Genomic DNA, 12,081 nt, shown 5'->3' on the forward strand with positions numbered 1-12,081 from the left:
CTGCCCAATGGAGAGCTGCGTAGCCCACCACAATTCTCCTCGGAATAGAATACAGAATTGGAGATACACTCTAATTAGAAGGGAGAGGGTGACACAGAGAAACAGGCCTGGGAAAAAAGACTGGAAGAAAATATACCAAGATGATAGTATGTCGACAAATTTGTTTTTCTTTCCAAATTTAATTTACTCCTCCCTTCCTTACCCACTTACCGTCTTTCACAATCTCCCCACAGCTGTGGCAGGGAGACAGGGAAAATGGGGGTCGCTTATTTAAAAGATGTGAAAATGGAGGCCCAGAGAGGGTAAGTGGTCCAGTTCTAGTTTCTCTGCCAAGGTGGGCTGACGCCATAGCCCACAGCTCTTTCCATCATGGCACGGGAAGGAGAGAGATACTATGAGCAGCTGACTAAAGCAAATACACTCAAGAGTCCCCTCTTCTCTGGCAGATGTCTACACTGGCCAAACTCATAAAAGAGAGAAGGAAAGGCAGATAATATCCCATCAGCGGCTGCTTCTCATTCAGCCTGGCACCTGATTTCCCGTGAGTCTACAGAATGTGAGCTTCTGATTTTCTCGTGGCCAAAGACCTTCTCCTTCCCTGGTGCCTGTGTGGGTCGGTGAGTACCAGCACCCTCATCTCGAGGGCCGTGACAGCTGTGGTCAGCCAGCGAGCCTTCCCCTCCTCTCTCGCGTGTACTGCAAGGTGAGGCTCTCAGCGGGCACCTACCTCCCGGGAATAACTAAGCATGGCATTCAGCCACGGTGGTCCTCACCGGGCCATGTGACGATTCTCGGGCGAGGCAGACTGCGTGATGGCCTTCTGGGTTGGGCCTGCCAAGCTGGGCCTTGGGCAGATTCCTTAAATCCCCTGAGTCTCCTTTATCTTATTTGTCAGGGCGATAGTAATACATATCTTGCAGAACTGTTATACTAGGCAAATAGAAGAGGCCCCGCAAAAAGAGAGTTTCCTTTTCCCCTGGCTGCTTTCCAGCTCAAGGGCCCGTCCGCTCACATGGACCCCAGCCCAGGAAATGGGCAGATCCCAATCCCTAAACAGTTGTGAGGAACTTGGTACAATTTCTCCTGAAAGGGAGAGTCGGGCTCCCCCATCTCTAACCACAGCTTCTCTATAACCCTGGAACCCACCCTGTGACTGGTCTGGTTCCGAAAAGATCTGGTTTAAGGAGGCACAGAGACATCCAACATGTGAGGCCCTTCCCTGAGCTGTGAGTGTGGCTGTGCTCCATCCCTCATGGTCAGAATGGGGACAGGCAGAGGCTGACAGCTGGCTCTGCTGCACCTCTGCGTCTTAAGAGCAGCCCATGGGTCTTATCTCAGTGTGGGGCAGCTGCAGGGAACTTCTCCTAACTCCGACGTGTGTTAAGTAACAGGGCCAGGCTTGCTAACACTGGCACCAGGGCCTAGTCCGTGACACCATCCCTTGTCCTTATAAAAAGACTCATGTGATGAATTCTGATCAGTTTGGTGCCAGGAAACAGAAGAAAGATTCAAGGGCTTCCAAGGGCTTCTCGGTTGCCGGCAGCCTTCTACAGCATCTGGATGCCAAGATATCTCCCTGTCCCAAGGGCAGTCCGTCTTCATTGCAGTGCCCCGTGCAAAGCAGCGCCTGCTTCCCCAGAGCCCCCAGCTCACAGTTTGGCCTCTGGGGAGTGACAGGTGAGGCTCTGTCCTGCCCCCTTCTCGGGCTGGTGGGTCACGCCAGGTGGACCCACAGGATTGCAAAGGGACATATTAGGAACTGTGAGGAAGGCCTCACCTTACATACCTCAACTCCAGGATGTTGGTGACGTTCCCGGAGGGGAAGATCCTTCGGATGTAGTTGAAATCTCCCACGTAGAGGCTCCCGTCGGAGCCGCACGTGAGGGCCACGGGGGCCAGGAGCTTGTTGCCGTCGGCGAGGCCGTTGCAGCTGGGGCAGGAGATGCTTCTCCGGCGCCCGTTGCCCATGATGCTCCCGATGACAGGAGGCTGCTGAGACACAAACTGGTTCTCCCCGTTCCCTTTGTGCAAGATGCCTGGAACAAGGACAGAAGAACAGAATCACTGATGGAGCAGGAGACGGCTCTCCCCTGTGGCCGGCCACAGGGTCGCCTTGCAAAAGCAAGGCATGCCAGGTCCCTGCCTACCATTTCCAGACTCATCTCCCAAGGCTGCCTCACCCCATAATGAAATCCAGGCCATCCTGGACAGGCCACACGGCTTTGCTGATTGAATTCCCATGACAAGTGTGTAAGACAGGTGCCATCATGCTCCCTGTATTAACAGGGGAGTCCTGACATCACACAGATGACAGTAGAAGCGCTTCTGAGCGCTTCCAAGCTCTGAATCATTCAGCCCCGCTGCCTCTCAAATAGACTGAACACACCTCACGTGCCTAGTCTACGTCTCCATCACGGCACAGAATTCTTTATTGCACTTATCTGTTTTCTCTCTTTAGAGTGAGACCATTTCATGTGCAGAGACAATGTCTTTTCCCTTCTGTATTCCCACGGCCTAGCACAGACCTGACACAGAGTAGATACCAGTAAATGTTCATAGAAATACACAAGTGAAACTTCCAGACTCTTCTCACTGAGGTGGAGTCAAGAGACGGGTTTTTATCTGATTTTGATACTAATGGGCTGATCCCAGATCTTGCATGGGTCTCTTCAGTGCTTTAACTGCCCTTGGGCCTCAGTCTCCCCACCAGCAAAATGAAGGGATTGACCTCAGTGGCATGCAAGCTGCATCCCATATCCATACTGTCTCTTCTCAGGCCCAGCTCATCCTTTAACTCCTGTACTGTTGCTACAGCCTCCTAACTGGACTCTCTGCCTCTGGCCTCACCCCTTCCATACTGAAGCTTTGAGTGAGTTGTGGTTTTTATGGTCACAAGAATCTTCTCCCAGGCTGTCATCTGTTAGCTTTGCCCTTTATTGAACAGACGTCTTTCATTTTTACATAGTCTAATCAACCATTTTTCAATTCTAACGTTCGTGCTTTTTTTTAGGGTTTTAGGGAATCCTTCCCTGAGATCATAAATACATTCTCCTGTATTTTCTTCTATTAACTTTAAAGATCTTTCAAATTTAGCTCTTTAATCAAACTCTTAAATTTATTTTGTGTACAGTGTGAACTGAATTTCTTCCTCCACACATTGAGCCCATTTCCCCCAATACCAATTTCTAAAACACCTATCCATCCTCCGCTGACACGGGATGCTACCTCTACCATATATCATGTATACATGGTGCGTGGCAGGAACTTGTACCCTATTCACCCTGTCCTCCTTCTGTAGTTATAGAACTGTGCTGTTTAGCTGGACGTGTGACTGTCTGGAACTGACTACAATCCCCAGCTCCCTCTGCAGCTACACTTGGCATGTAACCGGTTAAAGGTGTGGAAGTGGTGTGGGCAGCTGCTGGGAGGTGTCGCTACAATGGAAGGGGCTTGCTCTCAGTCCTTTTCCTCCCTCCTGCTGGCTGGAAAGTAGATGTGAAGGCTGGAGCTGAAGCAGTCACCTTGGACCATGACCTTGGGGATGGAGGCCTGCAGAGGTCTAAATCAGCCTCGGATCACCTACCTCCAGACTTTCAGGTGAGTGAGAAACAAACTTTTACCTTGTTTGCAATTCTGTTATTTTGGCTTTTCTGACACTCAGGGCCAAACGTAGTCCTAATTACTACTCACAGGTCAGTTTCTGGATGCCTTGTTCTATCCCATGGAATCTATTTCTCTGTTCCTGTGACAGCACCACACAGTTTTAAGTGTTGCAGTTTTCCTAAGATATCTTAACATCTGGCAAGTGCCTCTTTTTTTGGTTCTTATTTTAAAGACTGCCTTATCTATTTACAAATCTTTATTTTATTATAAACTTTAGAATTAGTTTTTCAACTCCCACACCCCCCAACCATCAAAGCAGTGGCTTTGATAAGCATTCTTGCATCTACAGATTAGGCAGGAGAGATCTGACATCATTACCGTGTTTACCTGTCCCATCCTGGGACACAGTCAGAGAGGGCTATCTAAACTACAGATCCGACTGTGTCACTTGCATGCTTGAAACCTTTCAGAGGCTTGAGATCTGCCTCTGGACGGAGTTGAAAGTTCTAATCTTCTTACCTGGGGCTCCAGCTGCTCAAGGCCCCGGATCTGGCTTTTGCTCTTCCCTTCATTTCACCCTTTGCTCAAACCACAATGAACCTTCTCTCCAATTACTCTTCTTTCAAGCTTCAGTGCTTTGGCACATGCTGTGCTCTCTGCCTACAAAGCTCTCCCTCCTTGACATACAGGGCTAATCCTATAGACCCTTTGAGACTCAGATCAGAAGTTCTCTCCCAAGAGACACCCTGCTGAACCAAGAAGCTGAGTCAGGTGTTCCTCTTCTACAGCCCCCAGAGTGTCCCCGGCTCCCCTCTGTGACGGCACTGTCCCTGGCACAGTGTGGAGAAACTGCCTGGGAAGTGTTTGTCTCACCCAGAGCGTAAACCCTTGAAGCCCTTCACTTCTGCATCCCCGCTGCCTAGCAGTGACAAGGTAGCCAAGGAATTATCTGTATTAACGCTTCTGACAGACTGATCACACATAAGACTCTGTAATTTGAAGTGTGTGTTTTTTGCCTTGCAGGGAACAAAGCATATGAGAGAAAAGGGTCACACGTGGCCTGGTTCCTGAAATTGTACTAATCCACTCACCACTTTGGATGTTGAGGGCATGATGTTTGTCCAGGCTCCATCCTCCCAGCTTGGAAGCATCGATTTCATAGCCCTGTAGCACTGTTGTTCTTTTTTCCCACAGGATCAGATCTGGGCAGGATTCATACTCATAACCCACAGAAACTGTAGAAGACAAAAGGCACAAAACGCACCGGTGAGCAAAGCCTCTTCTTTGGCTTCAGATCTGCATGCAAGGCCCCTGCTTGTCTTTGGTAGAAAAGGAAGAAGGATCAAATTCGTAAGTGGCAGCCAGACCTATGGGCAATACTAACGCTGGGAGGCTGGGCCTGAGCATCCTTTTTTGGAGAGCAATCGTACATCATCAGGAAACATTAAACGAATGTTCTAAATACTTTATGAAGGACCCAGTTGAAGGACCCAGGTGAATCGATTCCAGGCAAATAATCTTCAGTATGGAAAATACTTTAGGCACTAAAGCCTTCACTGCAGCATTATTTATAATAGTGGAAAGTTGGAGGTAATCTAAAGGTCCAAAGGGGGTGAGAGGTTGAGCAAACCAAGTGTATCCACCTGAGGAATATTATGCAGCCACTGGAAATTACGGTTATGAAGATCACAGGGTGACATGGAAAAGTGCTTACGGGGTAATGCTGAGTTGAAAGGACTGGTTATATACGGTATTAAATCTCTGTTAAAAAAAACTATACATGAAAAAAGAAAATAAAGTTTAATGTTAACAGGTAGTTGTGTTTTTTTATAGAAATATGTTTGACTTTATTTCTATTTTTTGGTCCACTTACCACATTTTTATTAATGAACATGGTAATACTTTAACAAAGAAAAAAATTAAAAATCATTTATAATGAATACATGGAAAAGGAGCTCAGTTAGGGAACTTTGAAAGCTAGAAGTTGCTCAAAACTTGAAAATCCCTGGTTTTGCTTTTGTTTCATAAATCCAGGCCTCCTGGGGCACTGGGAGGCAGGCTAACCATGGCAGGCTCCCTGAAGCTGGGTTTGTGAAAATCCCAGTAACTGCCCTACGGAAAGGAACTGGCAGAGACAGGAATGCTGTTTCTCCCAAGTATCTTTCTGTGTAGATGCTATTTTCCACTGGGCAATGCTCTATCACATGATCAAGACAGGAATTAACAATTGGGCAGCCCCTTAAAGTTTCCTTTAGGTGCCCTGAGAGATTGCTGCCCCGCTATGGCAGGAGCGAATGCATTGGAAGATGTCCCTGTGACCTCTTCCCTAAGACCTTGAGTCCCTTAAGCAGACACTCTGCCTCCTACTGGTCCCCTGTCATCTCAGGAAAGCAAACCTCAGCCCTTGACGTCTCTGTGCAGAGAGACCTTAACTGGCTGGTGGGCACTTAAATGTGCTCATTTCATCTAAAGAGGTAGTAAGACTTCATTGAGTTTGAAGAGACCATAGAAGTAGTTTGGTTTACAGAAGGGATCGTAAACAGTGACGGATGGCATCTTTGCTCCCAGTGGACCCTAAGGGGTAGGGCAGGATGCAAAACTACAGGGGAGATCTTGGGTAATTCCAGCTCAGTTCCTTCCTTGTGTGGCCTTGGGAAGTCACCTCAGCTCTCTGGTCCTCAGCTTCCTCATGCAGAATATGAGGACAATTTCTGACTCACAGGGTGGTTGTAAAGATTAACCGAGATACCACTGTACAGGGAGCACATCACCCAGAGCAGATGCTCAACAGACACTCCCTTATTGCCTGCCTTCCTCCCTCCCTCCCTCCCTCCCTCTTTCTCTCTTTCTCTCTTCATTACTTCTCATCTGCTTCCTCACTCTGCCTTTGCCGAATCTAGAAAGGGAATGAAACTGGAGTGGGCTTCAAGTTGAGAGGGATTTCCTGGGCTGTTACTCTAAGTGCTTGGAGGATTAGCCCTGCAGGGGTTAGGACTGCTAACAATCCGGCTCTGAACCCTTCGTGGAGCCTTGCTCTCAGCCGGAAGCTGAGATGAGCACAGCCAGCCCTGGAAGCCCAAGGTCCGAGTGGGGCTGGGACTCCAGGTGAGGCTGTAGTCACCTTCTGCTTCATCTTAGAGAAAAACAGCAATAACATCAATAAAGGGACTCTCTGATTGGAAAGGAGGTGAAGAGGCCAAAAAGCCTTTCTGATGAGGGAAGAATCTTAGCTCCTGCACCTCAGTAAGACTGAAGAAACCCAGAAGCTCCAGACTCCCCTTTTTTTTTTTTTGCGGTACGCGGGCCTCTCACTGCTGTGGCCTCTCCCATTGCGAAGCACAGGCTCCGGATGCGCAGGCTCAGCGGCCATGGCTCACGGGCGCAGCCGCTTCACGGCACGTGGGATCTTCCCGGACCGGAGCACGAACCCGTGTCCCCTGCATCGGCAGGCGGACTCTCAACCACTGCGCCACCAGGCAAGCCCCAGACTCCCATATTTTTAATGGGTAAGTTCAGGCCCAACGGCTGGGGGTGGGGGCAGGGTTGGGGCAATGTCCACATGGCTCTATCTCTGTGGCACCAGCCTCTTTCAGCCCATCACATAACACCACAGTGCTCTTCAAGGGCCTTTTTGGTTTTGTAACCCTCTTTTTTAACTGTCAAGTTTTCCACATGCAGGTCTTTGAGTACTTTCTTTTAGGTCATGGATGGTCACTGAAAGGTCCAACTAGACCTTAGGTATTTCTGAGAAGAGAAAGGGAGGAAGAAAAAACAAGGGAGGTGGAAAAAGAGCTCCGTGCCCCCAAATCTTACTGTCTCTCTGAGGACGGCACTGAGGCCTGCGGCTGGGAGGCTTACCGAAGGCTTCCGAGAGCCCAAACACCTTCTGGTTGTAGACGTCTGTCTTGTCCCAGATGAAGTAATAGGACAAGTCTGGGGCTGCAGCGAACCACTTCCTGAAGAGGCGGCCCTCAACCGCCACCATGAGGTGGACCTTCATGAGGTTGAAGGGGATGGTGCTGTGGGTGAGGCTGATCCTCAGGACAGATTTGTAGCCGGGGGTACGGCTGCTCAGGTAGCTCAGCCTCATCTTGCAGCCAGAGATGGCGATTTCCTCCTGCAAAGCCTAGAGAGACAGATCACAGCAGGTGACGGTCACAGAATCACTGGTGGAGGGAAAGTGGCCAGAGTCCCACATACTCTGGGTGTTCAAGAGGCAGAGAAAGATGCAGAGAAGGAGGAGGAGAGAAAGGGAGAGGAGGAAACAGAGTGTGAAGGGTAGGGCAGGAAAGGAAGAGAAGGGAGGGAGGGGTGTGGGAGGAAAAGGAGAGTCAGAAGGCCTGCTTTCCGGGGCAGCTCTTACTCGGGACATCCCTGCTCCATAAGCCTCAGCTTCCTCCTTTCAGCAGGGATGGCGATGCTCATCTCGTTGCATTAATGAGAGGATAACACGTGTAAAGTATTTATCATACTGTCAGCTTTCATTCACTAGCTGTGTCATCCCAGAAAACTCATGGAACCTCTGAATCTCTGTTTCCTCACTGGATTAGTCTGATGACTGGGTAAGGTCACATACATAAAGTGCCCAGCACATAACGGACACTCAGTAAATGTTACTAATGATGACGGTGCTGCTGGTGCTGGAAGCAGGGGGCCCTGGGAAGTTCCCTCCGACCGATGTGTACAGGTGGCTCAGCGAGAAGGCCTGCTTCTCTCTCAAAACTTTCCTAAAGGAAGATCTGTTACAAGTGGCTTTCCTCTTCAGGAAGGTACACAGAGGCTAGAGATGTGGACCGAACCATTATGCAGGGCTGGGAACACAGACTGCCAAGGACCTGCAGCTAAGGCCCGCAGCTCATCAGTAGAAAGAGGACAGATGGGCTGCACGGAGTCTGCATGCTCCAAGGCTGTGCCAGAGGGGCAGAGTGGTGGGAAAGGCAGTGCTTTATCTACTGGTGCAATGGGCTCAGCTCTAAGATGGGAAGCTGAAATTAATGCCAAGATGCCTGGGCACATGGCAAAAGTGGAGAACTTTTATTGGCTTGATGCTCTGGGCTCTGTTTCAAGAAGGGGACGTTAAATCAATTGAGGCTAACGTATCCATTAAAAGGACAATGATTATTTTACCCTCGTGGTCACAGGGGAACTGGGCCTTCACAAAGAAAGCCTCTTCCTTTCAGTCCGTGTCACAGATGGGTGTGATCTCCCACCCCAACCCATTCTCCTGAACACACGACATTTTTCGGGATTGGGCCTACACCAAAGCAATCTTCCTAAATTTCAGCTCACAAGTTCTAGGCAAAGCCGGGCTTGAGTGCCATCAGATGCTGTCATAAGTATTTACTCTCCTTAACATACCCTTCAAAATGTACATCTCCCTGTACTTGCAAAGGCTAGCCAATGACAGGACTGGGAAAACCCAACAGTTTGTTTTCACGTATTTCATGAACCTGATAAGAAGCAAGGTTTGTGACCCAGCTGGGCTCGTAGACACCCAGCCCGGGGAGCACTGTAAAGAGAGGGGGACCTTTCACCTCATTTGTTTCGAAGTTCCTGCTCCTGGGGAGACGTCTCGCTGGAGCTAAACCAGTGCTGAGTAACAAACCTCGCCTTCCCAGCAAGCTCCGTCTCCGCTGACAACCATTCCGTAAGAAAGGTCAGCCTGGGAGTGGAGACAGGAGACAAGCGCTGAATGTCTGCAAAGGAGTGAGGTTTCAACCTGTGGCTGCAATGAGAATTCCAAAATGGTTGTGTTTCCTTCTTGAGGGCCGGCGTCCGAAGCCACTCAACAGGGTGCAGCGCAGAGATGTGCCCGCTTAGCCCAGCAAGAAATACACACACAAACGTGTCTAAACACCCCGCTCCGCCAGCACCGGAGATCATTTATCAGCCTGCACGTCGCCAGAGCTCTCATGAGGACGGCGGGACGGCTGGGGCTTCTCCCCCAGTTTCTGCACTGCCATCCCTCCTCCTCCCCAGGCTTCGTTTCTGCCATTAGAAATTGGGCCGGGATGGCAGAAGAAATTCAGGTCCACACAGCTTTGTTAGGCAAAGAATCCATCTTGGTTTCTATCAGATGAAAATGCATTTTTCCAAATTACTTCCTTTTAATGATAATGAAGTAAAGCACTTGCATGTATCGATTTGAGCCAAAGCGCTCATTAATTGGCATGAAGGCAGTGTGCGTAAAATAATCTAATAGTAATAATGTTTAAAATTCACCGAGCACTTAGTAGGTGCCAGATATTGTGCCAAGTATCTCATACACATTTCCTCATTTAATCTTTAGTACGACGCAAACATTTGGGACCCTCTGCCTCACTCCTCTTGGTGGAAACTACCATTGCTATTTTTCTTTTTTTTTTGCAGTACGCGGGCCTCTCACTGTTGTGGCCTCTCCCATTGTGGAGCACAAGCTCTGGACGCGCAGGCTCAGCGGTCATGGCTCACGGGCCCAGCCGCTCCGCGGCATGTGGGATCTTCCCAGATCGGGGCACGGACCCGTGTCCCCTGCATCGGCAGGCGGACTCTCCACCACTGCGCCAGCAGGGAAGCCCCTATCATCGCTATTTTTAACAGAAATAAGGAGGGGCGGGGGAGACACTGGAGGTTGGGGAAAGGAGACGTGGAAGTGAACTGGGTGGCGGAGTGGAGAGGGGGTGGGGATTTATTATATGCTGGAGGGTGCCAGGCACTTCACAGGGCTCACGTGTATTAAGTGTGTAAGGGGGTGGCCATCATAGCCTCACAGCACGCCGGCTGGGGTCTGGATGGTGGGCTGATGGGCTGTCTCTTTCCCCCGTCTCTGAGATCCTCCTCCACCTCCCGAATGAAATAAAGGCATGGAGAAATGCAGTTAAGAAAGCTGGGTATACCTGAATTTCCGGAACGATGGGGCCTTTCTCTGCACAGGAGCTGGCGAAGGACGTCAGTGGGGAAGGAGACAGGACAGGGTTGGGGCGGGCAAAGTTGCTCAGGTCACAGCTGGGAATCTCATTCTCCTCCTGCCGCAAGATGATGGTTTCCATGACAAAGAAGCGATCCCAAGGCAGCCAGAGGGTGTGCTCCTGTGTGATGAAGGGGGCCCGCTCGAACCGCAGGATGATGGAGATGCCGCCATTTGTGACCAAGTCAAAGCTGTTTGGGAGGGGAGGGTGAGAAGGAGAGGAGAGGGAGGAGGGAGGGGCAGAGAAAGGAGAAAAATTACACCGAAGGATCTGAGCACTCATTGAGGGAGACTCTAAAACCTGAAAGACTAAAAAAAAAACAACCTGAAAGACTTGACCGCGGTCACAAACAGTGACAGAGGTTCCAGAAAGCATTATGTTTTTGAAAGTGATTCACCGTAGAGAACTTGCCAAAACCAAATAACAACCTGCTTTGGGGAGCCCTTTGCTAGGACACAGGACCGCTGATGAGCCTCTGTTCGGGTGCCCCTGGTACTTAGGGCGTCTTAGAGCTGAAGCCCAGTGAAAATTCATCAGAATAAAGCAGAACAAACCCTGCCCTGGTGTTAGAGCTCTAAGCCTAGTCCTGGCTCTGCCGTGGGCTACTGTGTGACCTTGGGTAAGTCCTTTAGCCCGTCTGATTCTCAAGTTTCTCATCTGTAAAAGGCAAAGGTTCAAATAAATTATTCTGAAGTTATTAAGATTCTATGACTCTACAGCAATTGTATCTCTGATTATGATACTCAACCAGGCCTTTGGAGTTACAAAATAGCAAGGTAGTTTAGAGACGGGCACAATTAGAATCACCGTAACTTAGAAGTGAAAGAGGAACCAGAAGACTGAGTCCCAACCTCCCAGTTGAGGTGAGATCTCCGTGGCTGTGTCCCTGAGAGCTGGTCACCCAGCCTTTGTTCATTGCCCTTTGGGGATGGCCAGAAACTTGCTGGCAGCTCTGTTTTTGGTTCTGGCATCTTAACTCCCATCACCTGCAGACAAACCTGGCCGGGCACTTGCCCATCCAAGCCTTAGCATGGACCTTTTTTTTTTTTTGAAAATCCAAGGAAACTGTGTTCCCGCTTGTACACTCCATGTTTCTGACCCTGAGCGTCTGATCTGAGGGTTCAGCAGCTAGGTGGTCAGAGGCCAGATGAGCTCACATTATAGAAGATGGGAAAGGAGGCCCAGGTGTAAGCCCAGCTATGTCACTAGTCCTGCAGGCTGGGTCTGCTTTGCCAACTAGAGTGCGTGGTTGCTACTTAAGACCCCATGTTCGATGTGCAACAAGATTAATTCAGACCAGAGTTTTGTGTCCTTCCCCCACCCCATCAAAACAGAAAGTTTAAAATCCAGTAACAGTTGAACCGCTAGGTCATCTGACCTAGTCCCCTCTCTGAATCTGATGCTTTAGTTCCTTCTACAGAACCGCTATCAAGGGGCTATTTGGGTCCTGTTTGCACATTTCCAGCGACGAGGAGCTTGCTATGTCTGCAGGGGGACTGTCCCATCTTTGGTTAGTTCTGACTGTTAGTAG

The 12,081-nt window shown here is 49.6% G+C and overlaps 1 protein-coding gene across 13 annotated transcripts in view; it reads right to left on the reverse strand.

The window, feature by feature from the left end:
* Positions 1-12,081, reverse strand: part of TENM4 (teneurin transmembrane protein 4) — a 739,976-nt gene that overhangs the window by 64,530 nt on the left and 663,365 nt on the right. For all 13 annotated transcript variants that reach the window (XR_009564930.1, XM_060303774.1, XM_060303773.1 and 10 more), the window contains 4 exons: positions 10,479-10,740; positions 7,462-7,729; positions 4,695-4,838; positions 1,787-2,036 (listed from right to left, as the gene is read on the reverse strand). Coding sequence is in view for 12 of the 13 variants with exons in the window: in XM_060303774.1 (XP_060159757.1) it covers positions 1,787-2,036; positions 4,695-4,838; positions 7,462-7,729; positions 10,479-10,740 (924 nt within the window). In the remaining variant the exon portion in view is untranslated. The remainder of the gene's footprint in view (positions 1-1,786; positions 2,037-4,694; positions 4,839-7,461; positions 7,730-10,478; positions 10,741-12,081) is intronic.

The sequence above is a fragment of the Globicephala melas genome, chromosome 8, assembly GCF_963455315.2.
Source record: "Globicephala melas chromosome 8, mGloMel1.2, whole genome shotgun sequence".
Classification (NCBI taxonomy): Eukaryota; Metazoa; Chordata; class Mammalia; order Artiodactyla; family Delphinidae; genus Globicephala; species Globicephala melas.